Source organism: Molossus molossus, unplaced genomic scaffold (assembly GCF_014108415.1).
Source record: "Molossus molossus isolate mMolMol1 unplaced genomic scaffold, mMolMol1.p scaffold_m16_p_10, whole genome shotgun sequence".
Classification (NCBI taxonomy): Eukaryota; Metazoa; Chordata; class Mammalia; order Chiroptera; family Molossidae; genus Molossus; species Molossus molossus.
In genome coordinates this window covers 87,055,426-87,074,188 of record NW_023425345.1, presented here as the reverse complement: position 1 = coordinate 87,074,188, position 18,763 = coordinate 87,055,426, and the positions used below count along the sequence as shown (strand labels likewise).

The window sequence follows — 18,763 nt, the reverse complement described above, 5'->3', positions numbered from 1 at the left end:
ATTCCTTATTTCTTTGGGTGCATTTTCTTATTGGAAAGAAAAAAGTCCTCACTGAATGATTCTACCATGGTGCATTTCCGTGTGGAAGAAACACATAGCATAGTAGGACACTTTTTTCAGTCATCCTATGTGTATTCCAAACATACTTCCTAGCAGGATTTTTCAAAAAAAATCACCCCTAACTTCTGTCATTGGAATAAAGTACATATGGGGACCCAGGAAAACATAACATGGTAAATAATAACTGAAAAATAAAAACCACTTTTGAGATAGCTTCTTCAATACTGACATACATTGCATAGCCATTTGAAACCCAAATAAGTGTATAGCAAGGGTCTAAAAAGACTAGGATAATTCCTCTGAATTCATTCCTTCGTTCGTTCGTTTATTCATTCATTCATTCATCCATCAAATATACCGAGAGCCCACAATGGTCAGATCTTTTCTGGGCCTTGGAGAGGAAGGAATGAAAAAGATGGATATGACTCCTGTTCTTGTAAATCTGTATTCTACTGGTGGTGATTATTGCTTTTTTGACTTGTATAATTGCTACAAAGATTAGATTACTGTCAAACGCAAAATAACTTTCTGTAAGCATCTAGAGATTACATGAATTATGGGTTTCGTCAGAAAAAACAATGGGGTTGAAACTATCTGAACAAAGGAGTTACCATTTGATGGATCTACTAGTGGTGAACTTTTTCTGATGTTACTGAAATGGCTGAGTTACCAAGTAATGTGATACAGATCAAATCTCGCTTTGTCTCTGAACAAGGTTGAGAGACTTCATAATCACCCCCACTGCGTGTTATCAACAACGAAGGCTTGATGTTTTTAAGGAAGGAAGACCTGTCCAGTCATTTCACTCAAGTTTTATTTTTCCGTAAATCTACTTGGCTTGCACAATAAATGGTCCAGAAAGCTTGACTCTGCCTCAGGCACTGGAACAGGGCTCCAGCTGTCTATCACAAAAGAGTCCCAAGCCTGTTGCTCAACATTAGGAAAAGTGTAGTGTTAGAAAATAGTCATCAAGGTTGATTGACGGTGTCTCATGATAATTTTGTTGTTGTTGGTATTGTTTTTTGTTTATTTTGTGTTGTTTTGAGATGAGCATGTTTCCTACATTATCTTATTTCTAAGGGCTCAGAGTACACAGAATTCCTTTATTATACATAGTCTTACTTACTCATGAAAAGGAAGTAGCAAAAATACAATCATGATTTGTTTGGGGGAATCATATTTGACTAAGAGGACTGAGTTCAAATGAGCAATGGGCTCATCAACTTACTTTTGGTCTTTATTAATTCATAGATGCCTATTTAAATATGTTTTCAAAAACGTTGGTCAGGTATTTCTCAGAAGGAAAATACATGTTTTAATTGCTTTTATTTTTCAATTACAGTTGATAGTCAACATATTAGTTTCAGGTGTACAGCACAGTGGTAAGACATTTATATAACTTACAAAGTAAAGAAAATGCAAGAAAAAGGAAGAACTGTCCACTTGCCTTTAAGAAAAACACTCTCTCACTCCTGCTCACTTCATGATTTTGGCAAGCTCTTCAGAGCCTGGGCATCTTTATCTGCAGAAAATTGCAGTCAGTCTGAGAGCTCATTATGTGTGTGAGATTCCTGACTCACAGTAGATGCTCAAAACATTTTTTCTGTGTGACGATTATGTGGAGTAAAGGATGAAAGAAAAGTAGAAAGAAACAAGGAGGGAGAAATGGGCAAACATTCATAGTAAAGGCAATGCAGTCTATTTTATTCTTGATTTTTAAGTTATCTAATGATCTGAACATGAAGCTTGTGTTATTATAATAAAGAGGGGAAAAAAGCTGTGCACATTGGGATAAGAAATGTAAATGCTTATCTGTATCAAAGGCTAATGTTTTCTTCAGTGTTTTCCTTGGCAGAGTTTCTAATTAGCAGAGAGAAGCTTCAGTGTTAAGGGACAGAAGTGTCAACTTATTATCTAAATAATGTTTAATATAAACAAACATATTTTATTAAAATGTTCGACTGTTTTTGCCACTAAGAGTTATTTCTCAGAAAAGTTAAACGACATCAAATGTTTGAACAGTTCTCTTAAAGCAAAGAAGTAAATATTGTGAAATTAGAATTGAGAAATTGCTCCATATAACTCGAGACCTCCAGGAAGACACACAGGCTGAGCTCTCGTTCTAACCTATCAGAATAGTGTTATATGATGTTTTCCTAGACTATGGCATATTGAGAAAGCAAACATATGCCTTAACCTGTTTGAGGAAGTAATGAATTCTCAATATTAGCCAAATTGGTTTGGTTGAAAGTATTGCCATTTAGCTTGTAATTTGAACCAGACTTTTATGAGGACTATGTCTTCTTTCTTCATCTATGCTCTTAAAACATAAAACAGTTCACCCCTAATTATAGCATTTATAGAAAGTAAAATATCAAAATAAATGTAGGAATAGCAAATTCAGAAATCTGTGAGCTACTTCAAAGTAATACACTCACAATGCTACTCAATCTTGTCAGATCTTTTAAAAATGTCCCACTATTGATCCCGTGACTCAATGCTCTGTTTTACGTGCTTAGTGTCTTGAAGGAAGGTAGTTTCTCTTACTTGTGTGCTCTTTGGATCAGCCATTCATCTCTGGATCAACTGTCCAGTGCACATCATTTGGTCATGACTTTCATTTTATTGCAAAAAGGCAGATCAGACCTGACATATGAAATGAGCAACACATTGTTTTTTTGACTATTTATCCTGATTAAAGTAAAAGTTATCGATACAGTTCTTAATAAACAAGATTCAAAAGAATTGAAATGTCTTCTAAAAATTTTTAATAATGGAAAGAAGTTGGATTATGCAGTGCAACCCTCTGCTCACGTCCTGCTTTACCATTTACTACCTGTAACTTTGGAACTTTCAAAATCTGTTTTCTCATTTAATACATGGGAATATATCTTCATTAGGTAAGAATAAAACTTTTTGAAAATGTTTCCCATAATAACTGTTACATTCAGTTTACCATTTCAGACCAAGTTGGCTAATAATATGAGGCTATTTCTGATATGTTCTTGTATTTTTCTTGGAAATTGAGAATCTCTAATAAGCATATGGCTTGTCAAGTTGGATACAAAATAGCATCTTCTCTCCCCACCCTCATAAATGGGACCACATCACCTCCAATGTAAATAGATAAGAGTTAAAAAATTGTGCAATTATTAAACAAGTCCCTGTTCTCCCCACACTATTCCTTTGAACAGAATGGGTTTGGTTGGGTGAAGAACAGTAAACCATATAATCAAATATGGTTCATATCCACATAATTAGCCCTGTGGAAATAATGCCAGAAGATGGAAGGTTTTATTCTGCCAGGTAAAATCATTACAAATAAATATTGTTCCTACAATGCACCTCGTACCACAAGAGATATTTTAATCTAAAGAAATACTTAAGGAAAAATGCATAACTTGCAAAAAGTTAGTTTTCTTGTTAATAGTTTTTCTCAACTGTTGGAAATTTTGTTCTGGGTCACAACTTGGACACACTGTCAGACAACTTATCTCTTGTCTGGGGAAATTCATTCGCCAGAAGCAAGCCTTACATATGAGCTAAACGAAAGGTTAGGCGTCCATGGAATCAACCCAGAAGAAGACATTAGGGCTGTTTTGTAGAGGGGTAGAGAGAATGCTGGAAGCTCAGTTGCTTTCAGGTTTATGTCTAGCTCTGTGGCAGCAAGGATAAAGGGAACCCTCGTTAGGAGTCTAGATGCATCAAAGGGCAACTCCAAAACCTGGTATAGGAAAGAGACTGCACAGAGCATGACCTGTGGGTTCCCTAAGTTAGTACTGGATAGAGGTGGAGTACAGACATGCTCAGATGAAGCCAGGGTAATGCTCCGGAGCCATCCGAGCACACAGGGCTCCTGACTCAAAGGGTAAAGATGGGCAGGAGGAAGACAGGAGGCAGAGAGGCCAAAGGAAGCTTCTGTCTCCTTAACCTGGCTGAGAACGGACACATTCTTGGTTTCCAGCTCTGTGGGATCAGGACATTTTGTTAGACTACAGCTGTGGTGCGTTCTCCTTTGTAAGACCATCCCCGGCTCCAGAGGACAGGATGGGAATCAGTTACCCAGAATCTGGGTAAAATAGGAAATCCAGAGACCCTTTCAACTTTTCTTCTTCAAAAAAGTAGCAAGAAGATTATAGATTTCCTTGAAAATAAAGATAAAGAAGAGTGAAGCCAGTTTGCACTTCAGTCTTTTTAAAAAAATTATCTGTATTATTGAAAGTATTACAGATGTCCCTGATTTTTTCCCCATTGACACCCCCTCCCCACTCCGCTCCCTCCTGCCTTCCCCACACTATTGTCTGTGTCCATTGGTTATGCATATGTGCATATCAGTTCTTTGGTGTATCTCTTCCCTCCCTCCACCCCTTTTCCTCTGAAGTTTGCCAGTCTCTTCCCTACTTCCATGTCTCTGGATCTCTTTTGTTCATCAGCTTACTTTGTTCATTATATTCCACAAAAAAAGTGAGATCATGCAATACTTGTCTTTCTCTGATTGGCTTATTTTGCTTAACACAGTACTCTCCAGGTCCCTCCATGCTGTCTCAAAGGGTACAAAATCTTTCTTTCTAATAGCTGCATAGTATTCCATTGGGTAAATATACCACAGCTTTTTTATCCACTCATCTACTGACGGACACTTGGACTGTTTCCAGATCTCAGCTATTGCAAATAGTGCTGCTGTAACATAGGGGTGCATGTATTCTTTCTGACTGGTATTTCAGGCTTTTTTTTTTTTTTTTTATCCTCACCCGAGGATATTTTTCCATTTTTTGTACAGATAGAGTGGGAGGGAGAGAGAGGAGGAGAGAAAGAGAGAGAGGGAAACATCGATGTGAAGGGACACATCGAGCGGCTGCAACCCGCACGACCAACCAGGGCCGGGGACAAACTGCAACCAAGGTACCTGCCCTTAGCGGGAACCGAACCCGGGTCTCTCTGGACCGCAGGCAGACACTCTAACCGCTGAGCCAAACTGGCCAGGGCTCAGGTTTCTTAGGGTATATTCCTAGAAGTGGGATCACTGGGGCAAATGGCAGTTCCATTTTTAATTGTAATAAAAAGAGGAAGCCTTGTAGCAGCTACACTATAATACTCAAGATTAACTCGTAACTGTGGATTGTTTTTAGAGGCAACTTCTGAGCTTGTCTACTTCTGTGTTTTCATTGTAATATATATTTACCTTGATTATTTTTAGCAATCAATGATATATAATAATTATTATTCACTTTCTTTTTCTTACGTGTTTAAGCATCTACTTTCTGTACCAGAAGGAAAGCATAACAGTAATTTATCTTCATAGACCCTCTACTCAACTAAATGCCTTCTACCTGATGGGCTCTCATACACTAATAAACACTTGAGGAATGAATACATGGACCATTGTGTGGCTCAGTGTGTGGATGAGAGCATAATTCTACAACATTCTTGATCCTGTCAAACTAGAAACAGGAGGGAACATGTCTGACTGGCAATTAGGTGTCAGAGTTCATGGATTACTCGTTCTTACTCTCCTTGGGGATGACCTTGGAAGGAAGCTTAAACCTTCCTTGAGTTTATTTGGAAAACATTCCAAATAAAGGGGTAAATCTTCTATTTCTCAAACCCAATCCAACTCCCATTACAGTCAAATTGCCATTTTTAAGAGAGGAAGAGGGAAGCTCATGGCCTGAACAGGAAGGTATTTCGATGGGGCTGGATGGCTACATATTGTTTTGGCTACATGCCCAAAACTGAAATGTATCACCATTATCCTACTTATTAAATTGAAGACAGAATCACAAAAATATATTGTTGGAAATCAACAAGAATAAATCATGAATTTTGGATCCCTGCCACAGGGCAGGGGGAAAAGAAAAGCGTGTCTTAGGACAGCCTGGCCCTTGTCCAGCATGATGTTTAGCAGATTACTGACGTTGGCTAACAGAACAATGCCATCCATCACTGGGACAACTACGCAAAAAAGTAAAATTCTTTTTACTAATAAACCTTTGTTTCAGAAATAATTTTCTGCTAACGTCTTAAGCAGATTTTTTTTTTTTTTTTTTTACTTTAAAATATAACCCTATTTTAAAGAAGACACAGTTCTATTTACAGAATTTGGGACAGCAAATAAATAATTCAGAATAGCCTTAGGAATGACTGCATTTTAATGGAAAATTGAGAATTGCATTAAAGTATGCTTCTTGAAAAATAGTGAATTTTAGGGAACCACTCTGTTCCTATTACTGCTGCTGAATATATATCACCTCAACACTTGGCAACTTAAACGTATAATTTGATTTATGATTTGAGGTACAGGAGATTTGAGCAGGGCTCAGAGGGCTGTTCTCACGTGGGGTCTCTCGTGGTCGTCAGGCGTGGGCTGGGGCCATAGCCGTGGAGCTGCTAGCCCAGGCTGGACACCCAGGAAAGCCAGCTGGCTCTCAGGACCGGCGGTGGTGCTGTTGGGCCAGAGAATTCTGCCTTCCGCCATCTGGGAGACTCAGGTGGCGTCTCCAGCGTGGTGACCTCAGCGTAGACGGAATTCTTCCTTACACGGCCTCTGGCTGCCCCCAGAGCAAACATCCCCGAAGGACTGGATAGCAGCGGCTCAACCTCTTCTGACCCAGCCTCAAAAGTCATGCTGTGTCGTTTCCACCAGATCGCATTAATTCACAGAGGCCTTCTGAGGCCGGGCCAGATTCGAAGGGAGGGACTTTGACTCCAAGTTTTTTATGGGGTTAGGACAAGTTTGTATTGAATAAGAACATATTGGATGGGAGACATGATTCATTTCATCTTTGAAATATGCAATTATCTACACAGTCACTTAGATTTATATACATTTCTTGATTAAAGAAAAAAAAAAAAAAAAGAATAGCCTAATGCAAACAAAGACTGATATTTTTCAGATCTGCAAGAGTGTAGGATTTGCTACTGTTCAAATAAGGTTATATTGACCATGGACAGCTTCTAGGGGATTTAATTACTTGTTGGGAACATGTGCTTACTAACCTGGGGGGTTATCATCCAAAGATGCAGCTTAATAAATAAGCTCTCTGAAGGCTCTAAATTTCATGGGAACAATGATTAATGTAGTGAGATGATGAACTGACAAAAAACAACAAACCCACCCAAGATCAAGAACTGTAGGTTAAAAAAAAAAGTGTGTGTGACATACAATTAAAAGAGATTTCAACTTCCAGGATAATATGCATTTTAATTGCGTTGTGCAGAAAAAGAAAAAGAATAGCCACCACTTGACACAGACAGACAGACTAGTCATCAGTAAGGTATCTTCTCCATATTAATGATCATTATAGGTACCAATAATTGAGACCCTGCTAAGTACTACGATAGGAGATTATTTTGTAGAATAGTTTATTGATCTCTCAGGAAAAAAATTGTGAAGACGCAGGAAAACTGAGGCATAGAGAGCTTAAGCTACTTGCCCGGTGATCTTAAGGATCAAGAAGAGAACCAAAATTCAAATTCAAATAGCAATTGTATAAAAAGATGTTAAAACATTTTTAAATATGCCAAATTTACAAGATATAAGAAACAGTGATGTATCCATCACCAATGATCAACTCCTGACAGTATTTCCCCATATATCCCCACCACCTTCCCCTGTCTGTGTTATTTTGAAGCACATTTCAGACATCATATCATTTTATCCAACAGATGTATCAGTATATTTCTCTGAAAGATTAAAACTCATATATAACACAATAAAAACACCAGATATCTAAAACTAAAAACAATTTCTTAATATCAATTATGTATTCAATGCACAGATTTTCAATCATCTTATAAATATTCTAATTGTTTTATTTTACAGTATTTTTGTGTGAATCACATCCAAATGCAGTACATACATTTATAATACAATTAAAATACAACAATTGCAATTACTTAAATAGCTCTTATGTCTCTTTACCACTATAATTTCCCCAACATGTCTTCATTTTTCCATGCAATTTATTTGTTGAAGAAATTAGGATTTTGTTGAATCCATTACTTTAGTAGACTTGAGCACATTCCTTTGACCTCTTTATTTCTTATAAAATGGGAGTTACATCGTGAGGCTTAATCAAATTAAACATTGTTTATCCGCTTGTTTGTTTGTTTGTTTTTGACAATACTAATCCATAACTGTGAATCTGTTTCTCCCTCCAAAAGTTATAGTCAATTCCTCTCCACAAGAAATACAGTGATACCTCGGTTCTCGAACATAATTCGTTCCAGGAGGACGGTCGAGAACCGAATTGTTCGAGAACCGAAGCAATGAAACCCAATAGGAAAGCGTGACTCCACAAAGCGTGACTCTCTCTCTGCACTCACACTGATGGCGCAAGCAAGGCGCGCTGGGCCGAATGAACGCCATTCGGCTCAACTCGGCTCATCTCGGAAGTTCGAGTTCCAAATATTTGTTCGGATTCCGAGACAAAAGTTTCTCGAATCTCCTGGTCGAATACCGATTTGGTCGAAAACAGAGGCATTCGAGAACCGAGGTATCACTGTATAAGAGAAATATGAGAGATACATGTCCTGCAGAGAAACTGTCCCTGGATCGGTCACCCTGTGGGACAGAAAAGGCAGACTTCTTCAGATACATATGTAACAAATGCTTCCTCCCAAATGTGTCAGATGCATTAGAAAGTGAGAGCAATTTTCAGGTGCAGATAATGGAGAGGATACGTTTGATAGTAGCACTTATTTCGAAAATATTCTTGGACAACCAAGAATCAGAAAAAAAATTATGATTGTTATAGCCAGTTGTATCCTAATACTTCTGAGGAAAAATAAGCAGGATGTGAAGAGATGATCGTAAGGAAACATAGCAGAAAAATACTTTGAAGCCATGACCTGAACTGTCCACCACGGGACAGCAGAGCAGACTGTGATTTTAAAATTAATTAATCAAAATCTACCTCCTATGTATAAAGCGGGAAGATCAAAGCCCTGATGAACATGGTCATTTGTTCCAGCTGTCCTAGAACTTACAGAAAAGGAAGGAATCTAAAATGCACTACAATACATCGGAAGTGTATATATAAGGTGTTTGAGGGTGGGGGTCATCGTTACCTGGGTTGGTTAGGATGCATATTATAAGGGAGGATGAGTATGTTTGAAAGGGTTGTCACAGTGGGGGTAGAAGGAAAGGAGGGGTCTCACATTCCATGCACATAAGTCATATGAACAAAAATGAGTAGCTAGGAATAAGCACTGTATTTTCAAGAGAGAGCATTGATCAGCATCTTTTAAAAATATGGGGAGAGAGCGGGAGAAAGAAACATGGATGTGAGAGAGAAACATTGGTTGCCTCCAGCATGCATCCCCACCAGGGATCAAAACCACAACCTGGGTATGTGCCCTGACCGAGAATCAAACCTGCCACCCCCAGTATATGGGACGACACTCAAACCAACTGAGCCACACCAGCCAGGGCTGTGTAGAATATTTATGTGCATAAATGGCACATTGGGTTGTTGGAGAGCGAGGACTCATACCATCTTGGGCTTGGTTTAGTTTAGCTATCAGGCAACTCATATGAGCCATTTAACTTCACTGGGTGTTTGTTTTTTTAACCTATGAAAAGAGATTTTTGGATTGGTTTAGAATTCCCTGATTTATGGGACAAGTAAAGATTTTTGAATGTTTAAAATGTCATTTTTTTACTAAAGTCAAAACCAAATCCAACAAAATGAAAGCAACCTGCCATCTGCTATTAGACTCTTTTCTATCTCTCTTTCTCTCTCTCTCTCTCTAGAGAGAGAGAGAGAAATTTAAATTAAAATTTATATATATATGTATATATATATTTTTTCTTTATTGATTTCAGAGAGAAAGGAAGGGAGAGGGCGAGAGAGATAGAAACATCCATGAAAGAGAACATCGATTGGCCGCCTCTTATATGCCCCCCACTGGGGTTCGGGCCCACAACCTGAGCATGTGCCCTGACCAGGAATTGAACCAGCAAACTCTTGGTGCATGGTCGACGTTCAACCAGTGAGCCACACCAACCGGGCAAGAGAGAATATTTTATGTGAAGGCAGTGTGTGTGTGTGTGTGTGTGTGTGTGTGTGTGTGTGTGCGCGCGCGCGCGCGCGCGCACGCACATGTCTTGGTTGTGTATGTGATAATTTATATTAAAACTAACCAGATCGCCCTCACTTTTTCTGATTTTGATATAGACTGATAAGAACTTCATGAGAGAGTCTACCTAATCAGCATATGGGATACATAGACTAACTTAACAGCCCTTCCCTGTCTGAGAACTTATAACTGGGTCATTTCCCCATTGTGCTCTGCCTATAGTTGTCAAACAAGCTAGTTAACACCCCAGTGCTCTGTCTAGCTCTGAAATGTACAGCATGTTACTGGGTCTGCTGTCGGAACAATTTTTGCTGAGTAGGACAGAAAAGACATCCTGTAGGAAGCCAGCAGAATTGTCTTCTGGTCTGCATTTTGTCACTTCTAGCTACATGAGCTTGTTCATGTCAGTAAGCCTTTCTAAACATCGTCTGGGAAAATGAAATGATCATACTGTCTTACTTATCTACCTGAATTGTTGTGAGGTCAATAAAAAAGTATATTTTTATTTTTATAAACTGTAATGCTACATAAAGTTTTAATAATAAAATAGTGATATGTGAAATCCCCCAAATAGACATGAATGTACTAGTATTTCAGAGAAGATTGTAGGATTAGTATTTTGATCATTAAAATGACTTTCTAAGAACAGAATTCTAAAAATCACAAGCCTAAAGATGTTTTTATGCAAAATCTGCAGGAAAAAAAGGTATTTAATTTACCTCAAGCATTTCCTGTTGTTGTAAAATCCAGGATGACAGCGTAATCAAAATCGTCAGTCATTCAAACATGTCATTTCTTTCTCTTCACATCCGAAACTTAGTAGCACTTTGCCTTGAACAAATGTTAAGAGAGCCACTAGAATTTAAGTCCAACAATACATAAAAGTGAGCATAAGTGGAAATTAAGACTTTGACAAGGATGTCTGTGAAATAGTGATGAAATGTAGGCAGCAACCTCTTTTCGAATGAAAGAAAGTATGCCATTTCTTGGCTGGAGAACACTAATTATCAAAGATTTGGCTGAATTCTACCACTCCTAATTGCATGAAATCAGCAAACTGACATTTCTGAAAATGGCACCGATTGCAACGTAGTGTAGTTGAATAACCCTCCTTCCTACAAGGCAGCTGTTCTGGTCATTGATTTGCTGTTTGTCACTGAAAACCCTTCATTCTTGTTATTTCTCTGAAATGTTTCTGTGAGTTCTTGGAACGTAATTTAGGTATGTTTAGAATCACCTGCGTTTTATTTTTATTTTATTTTTAAAATTTATTTATTTTTATTGAATTTATTGGGGTGTCATTGGTTAATAAAATTATCCAGGTTTCAGGTGTACAGTTCTATAGTACATGATCTGTATATTGTATTGTGTGTTACCACCCCCAAGTCCAGGCTCCTTCCATCATTATTCATCCCCATTTTTCAGTCTTCTGCTTCCCCATCTCCTTGCCTCAGGCAGTCACCATACTGTTGTCTGTGTCCATGAGTCTTTCTTTCTTTTCTTTTCTTTTTTTTTCTTGGCTTGGTTCAGCCCCCAACTCCTTCTCCTCTGACAGCTGTCAGTGTATTCTTTGTACCCATGAGTCCGTGTCCACTTTGATTACTAGTTTATTTTGTTCATTAGATTCTACATATAAGTGAATTCATATGGTATTTGTCTTTCTCTGACTGGCTTATTTCACTTAGCACAATATTCTCCAGGTCCCTCCATGCTGCCGCAGAGTGCGAACGCATCTGATCTCATCTCACCTGCGTTTTAATATTTACATGTAAAGCAATTGTTGATCACTGAATTGGGAACTAAACTTTTTTTTCAGAGCAGGTGACTTCAGATACATTTTCTGTAATTTTCATGGAAGACATGAAGATAGAATATGGCTACCATGACAATTTACTAGTATGCGCTTACATAAGATTCAGAATTGAAAAGATATCTTCTTCCCACATAGCAGTTATTGAAAATACTGTTGTAACTTCTTTAAATTGAAAATTGTACATTGGATTATGTTTTCCATGATGACTTGGGCAATTTCTATCTTCTTTCTCCCTGCTCTATCTCCAGGGTCTAATAAATTGATGGTGTCTAGGAGGTATTCAGTAAAGCACTATTAAATGAATAAAAGAATAATCTTCAGTACTTCAAGTTTCAGATATGATGGAAAGGCTGAAAAATATTTCTGATTTATGTTATGTAATTTTAAAAAACAGAAACAATCACATGCGTTTTAGTTAGTAGAACCTCAAATTTTGAGTAACATCCTTCACTAATATGAAACAAAGTCAAGGGAATAAAGAATGGCAAACAGATATGTAATTTAATATTTTTCTTTGTAATACTTTCAACAATAAAAAATAAATAAATAAAAATATTTTTCTCCATGAACATTCAAAATGATGATTTATTTTAAATGCAATTTTTAAAATAATAAAAACAGTTCATCTTTACACATCTAGTTGAATAAATATGTTTTTAATACTATAGAACATTTGTTTAGTTAATGTATTTAGTTTTATAAACTAAAAACAATAACTCAGTTATTTAGACCGAGATTTAAAGTACAAAAGGAGTGCTTCACATAATAAATTTTAGACTAGCCACACTAACAATTTTAATTCATTTTATTCTAATTAGCCACATATCCATCAGTCATAAAACATCAACTAAAATTGATATTGTTTTGGTATTCCAATTAAAATGGAAAGAACTCTCAAAAGTTTGAATAAATTTTCAACTTGTTGATTTAACAACACAGTTGCATGTTTTCATAATTATAATGTTAAATGTAGATCTGTGACAGTGTTAGATTTATCAAAGGATCGTTACCTGATGATTTGGCTAACATTCTTCTCTATGAACAGGCTATTTATGTAAAAGGTATAGATTTACAAATAACTTGCACTTAACACTTATCAAAAGAATAACTTTCTAAAATAAGAACAATGAGGTATAATATACTGTGTGCTAATTATTTGAGTCACATCTTTAGCTAATATTCATTAACCTAATATTAACCTAATATTATTTAGCACAGTATTAATTTTTTTTTTATGAAGAAGAGTGCATAGTAAGAATAATTTGTTCTTTTTACTAACAAAATCTTTTGACTTGGTTAGAAAAGGTAAAACAGATACTTTAACCAACAATTGATACAATACCTAGAAGAAGAAAAACATGGTATTTGTCAACTGTCATTGCAACGGTACTTAGTGAACACATCCTCTGTGATCCCGGAGTAATGTTTCCCTTGACTGACTGAGCATTGCTTTTATTCCCTTGCTAGGTCTGGACAAAGTGCCCAAAGATCTTCCCCCTGACACTATGCTGCTGGACCTGCAAAACAACAAAATAACTGAAATCAAAGATGGGGACTTTAAGAACCTGAAGAACCTTCATGTAAGAGTCTTTTATGTTTGTTTGTTTTTTATTTTATACATTTTTGCATTGTTAGAAGATCTGACTCAAAGTATTTTTCAAAACAAAACTTAGGTAAGGCCAAGTATACTGTATGGTAATAAATAACTGTTTATTCAATTCTCTTCTTAGGAGGTGATGAGAGAGCATAGCATCATAATCAGTAACCTCTAAAAATCAGCCAAAAATTTTTATATATATTCATATGTACTTAACTTTTGCTTCTTAAGGCTATATTAAATCTTAATCTCTTTCACATTTCATGAATAAAAATCTTTATTGTCCCAATTATATTGTACTTCAATAGTGCAACAAAATGGACTGATCTCAGTATTCTTTTATTTCTTAGTTTCTTTTGTTTTCTTTTATTCATATTCTAAGAGGGACAAATAACTTTGTAAAGGTTCACAGATTGACACCAGGAGGAAAAAGGTAATGATTTATACTTTATTTTATAATATAATCCCATCTAAAAAGTGTGTGTGTGTGTGTGTGTGTGTGTGTTGCTTTGCATTTCGGATTATGCATGCTGCATTCTTATCTATATTTGTGTTTTTGTTATGATTGTCACTTACCTCTACTGTAGACTATGGCAACATATCCAATCTACCAGTCAAACCAGCAGATAGGAGATAGCATTCTCAAAAACATTTCACAGAAGAGACTTTTACTAAAGGGACTATTTACAAAGGAGTATGGAAGCCAACAAGGCATTATGACCCTCAGGCCCACAAGGCCTCAAGGATCTAGGGAATCCCAGAACCTCTAGAGAAGTAGGGAGCTATAGTCTTATCTCTTGATTTCCTGCCAGTGTCTTCCATGGTTGAACCTAACTGAGAGCCAGGGGACAAACCTCTGGGTGATGAAGTCACCAGAGGTCAGCCTCCTAGGGAATAGGGAAGGGTCAAAAAGGACAAAGAATTACTATAACTGTATTTGGGAGAGGGTGCATTAAAATGAGAAATAACCAACCTAATCAAATGGCTTTAAGCCTTGCTAAGGTAGCCTTCTTAAGAGTAAATGCACTGTCTGTTCACATAGGTCATCAGAATCCCTATAAAATTGTAATCTAGTCCAGTCTCTACCCGCGTTTTCCATCAAAATATCATTGTACATTTAGTGTTAAGGAGCTAGATTTCAGTGTCCAAATAAAGACTAAAAGTCTCACTATCTTTGTATTCTACTGTGGTAAGCCACTCTTTAAATATTGAGTCTGATCCTGGACAAGACCTTTTAAGAAGGGCATTAACTTTTGAGCATCTAAAGAATGATCATCATGAGGATAAAGAACCTGGAAATCATGTTACAGGACAGTTGATGGAAATGTGGATATCCAAATTGCATGCAAAAGGTCAGGAGTGACTTATTTGTAGGAGCACCCTGGAGAAGAGAAATTTAATTTTCTTGCTTCAGCTACAATATCAGAGAATTGTCCTATTGAGAATTGAATGGAATTTCAGGGATGCAGATTTATGTTCAACATTAAAAATACAATGTAAAGCCCTGACCGATTTGGCTCAGTGGTTAGATTGTTGGCCTGCGGACCAAAGGGTCACCAGGTCGATTCCTGGTCAAGGGCATGTGCCTGAGTTGAAGGTTCCATACCCTGCCCCAGTCAGGGTCGTGAGGGAGGCAACCAATCAATGTTTCTCTCTCACATTGATGTTTCTCTCTCTTTCTCCCTCCTTTCCACCCTATGTAAAAGTCAATGGAAAAATATCCTCTGGTGAGGACTAACAACAAAAACAAACAAATAATGTAAAGAGTTAGAATTTTTAAATAATGTAGAGAACTGCGAGTGATCAAGTATCTATCTGTAGAGCTAAATATCACAGAAATACATTCTTAAGGTTGGGAATATAAACACAGAAAACTCTAATTTAATATTCATTTCTTTTTTTTCATTGTTGACCCTATTGTAGATATACCCCATTTCCCCTCCCCCAGCCAGTACCCACCTCCACCCAACCCCCACACCCCTGCCTCTGGCCATCGCCAAACCACACTGTTGTCTGTGTCCATGGGTTATGCATATATGTTCTTTGACTAATCTCTTTACCTTCTTTCATCCAGTACCCTCCCACCCCTCCCCTCTGACCTCTGTTCCATGTATCCATCCTCTGGTTTTATTTTGTTCATTATATTCCACATTTAAGTAAGATCATACAGTATTTGTCTTTCTCTGGCTTATTTTGCTCAACATAATAATCTCCGGGTCCACCCATGCATTTGCAAATGGTAAGAGTTTCTTTTTTATACAGCCATGTAGTATACCACTGTGTAAATGTACCATAGCTTTGTATCCACTCATCTACTGATGGACACTTATTTAACTATTATAAAAAATAGTTGAGGAGTTGTATAGTAATAGTAGACAATACATAGTAAAATATAAATACAAAAATGAATAGTCTGACTGCTACATATTAGAATAAAAATATATGTTCCAGGGAAATAATGTAATTTAAAGTAAAACAAACTGATCATAATATGCCATAGAGTTCATATAATGAAGACAAGATGTAGTTATCAACTTTGTGACAGCCAAGATGAAAAAAGCAATAAACATTTACTCATTAGGAGAAAATATCAGTATTTTAAAAGGAAGCATAGATTATTTTTCTTAAGATTTTGAGATTCTCCAGGAACAGTTCATTAAACTAATAGCACATATGAAGTTGTGTATTCCATCTATTGAAGTATCCAACTATGTAAGTACAATATGATATCAGTAGTCAATGTTATGAGCACTAAGTAAGAGTAAAAATCAAACATTAGTGTTTTGAGAAAATATGGGACAATGAGGTTTTAGATTAGTAGCAGAATTTTTAAAAGAAAAGAAGAGGATTTTCTGTGCAAGAGGAAAAAAATGTAAAATAAAATAAGAAGCAGGCAAATAATAATAGAAACTGGCTAGAGTGAAAGATTCAAGCTCCAAAATAGTGAGGGTAAGGCTTGACCTAGAGATCTCAAACCCTAGTCCAATAGGATCCATCTCCACTGGAAGGTTACTGGGCCTGAGCCCCTGCTGGTCCTCTGCTTTCATGTTGTGGTTCCACTGATAGTGAGCCAATGACTGTTGAATCTGTCATTGGAATAAGCTAGAAGAGGTAATAATAAAAATTGAATATTGTTAGTTTCATTAAACTAAAATATTTTGAAAAACTTTATAAGCTTACCCTAAAGCGTCTTTTTTTTTTTAGGGAAGGAAAATGCTCTTCTTCTAATTCTTACTTCCTGTGTATTTATGTATAATCTGAATTACTCGTTTAAACTCCTCATATCCTTAAGTAAGAGATATCTAGTTTCTGTGATGTTCTCATTAAATCTGGCATTTGTAATGATGTGTTCTTTCTTTTCGAGATCGCCTTCGAAGTATGTTTTTAGGCAATTATCATCTTGGTAATCTCTTTCTACTTCAAAGTATACATTGGAAGATGAGAGAGAGAGAGTTTACTAGAGCTTTAACCATTGAGAGGATTTTAAACAGCCATTTTTCTCTTACTCTTTCATTCATGATCATTTCTATCCTTGTTATTATGCAAATAAACATTATCATTTCATCCAGGAAAGCCACACTTGAATGAGAAGGAAGGAAAGAAATGAAAATTTAGTAAGGATTAAAAGAAAAAGGAATTAAGAGAAAAATGTCCTTTTATTTCCTCAATAATTTGATCAGTTTACAACATTCTGGTTCATTTTGAGTGGTTCTTAGATGTTGTAAGAGTAGTTTTATATACTTACATGTAGTAGAAAAACTACATACTTATTTAATATAAAAATAAAAATTGAGTATTATAATGTCAACATTCAATATATTTTTAAATTGAAGTTTTAAAAATCTAGTAAAGAAATTTTTATAATTAAAAATTGTCAAAGTTTGAATAATAAAAAAATTTGTTTGGCAATTACTACTTGGTACCCACTGTTCTTAATACCTTATATGCATTAACCTATTTACTTCTTAAAACTATGATTATAAGGTAGACCCTCTTGATGATAACCTCTTTATACAGATGAGGCCACTTGGGCACAGATAAGTTGAGTTACTTGCTCATAATAACACAGTAGATAAGAGCTAAGTCTTGAGATCTAAACTCAGGTGCAGTCTGACTTGATTCTGTGCACTAATAATTTCCCACAAATTTAATAGCCACTATATAATTCCTTAAAACAGTACTTGGTACAGTATAAACCCTACATAAGTGGCTTTGGAGAAAACTGTACATATGAATTTAGATTTCCACACTTTTTCTTCCAGTTTTATTGAAATATAATTGACCTACAGTACTGTAAAAGTCTAAGGTGTATACCACAAATAATTGATTTATACACATTGAAAAATGATTATCACAGTAAGATTAGTTAACATCCATCATCTCATATAGATATTACTTTTTTTCATCATGATGAAAAATTTTGGAATTTACTCTCTTAGCAACTTTCAAATATACCACAGTGTTAACTATAGGTTTCATGTTGTACATTAAATCCACAGGGGTTATTTATCATATAACCAAACATTTGTATCTTTTTATCACTTTCTTGAATACAGGTGGTGAAAATACTTGTACTCCTACTTCTACCCTTTTTCTATTGCTCGTCATCTTTTTCATCACCCCTCCCTACCTCCCAGGCTAGATCTTTCTTTCTTTTTTTTCTTTAGTTACCAAAGAAGTAGGTTGTCCTGATTTTTGAGTCTGTGCTTTAATTTCAGATGAAGTGGCATTTAAGACATTTCTTACCACAAGCAGCACATTCTCTTCTAATTCAACTTCCCTCGGCCTCTTCACTGACTAATGATAATACATTTCTGTGTGTTTTTCTTCTTTTCATCAGCTGATCTCTTGAAGAACATCTGGGGTTCACCTATGAGTTTTTCTCTGGTAGCTGGACTTTCTCATTAGCCGGTGTAATTAGTTTTTTCCCATCTCAACATTTGCCGCCACCTGTTACTTTACAACTATGCTTTCTTAAATACAGATCCCTCTGTATGGAACTAGCATTGACCATCTTTAGCAATACCGTATATACACTAATTACTTTTTCATGTGTGGATCTGTTTCCCATAGCCCTTAAAATGTTACCTTATTATGACCAAAATTTCCAGTTTTACTTTTCAAATTTGTTTTACTCTGAAACCAGAGATGCTTTTCACTGGACTTGAACTTTTAACTAACAATAATATTTGAAAGACACTTTGCAAAAAAGC

At 36.2% G+C, this 18,763-nt stretch overlaps 1 protein-coding gene across 2 annotated transcripts in view; it reads left to right on the top strand.

Moving 5' to 3' along the window:
• DCN (decorin) overlaps positions 1–18,763 on the top strand; it is a 40,624-nt gene that overhangs the window by 5,233 nt on the left and 16,628 nt on the right. For both annotated transcript variants that reach the window (XM_036251679.1, XM_036251680.1), the window contains exon 3: positions 13,421–13,533. In XM_036251679.1, coding sequence (XP_036107572.1) covers positions 13,421–13,533 — 113 coding nt within the window. The remainder of the gene's footprint in view (positions 1–13,420; positions 13,534–18,763) is intronic.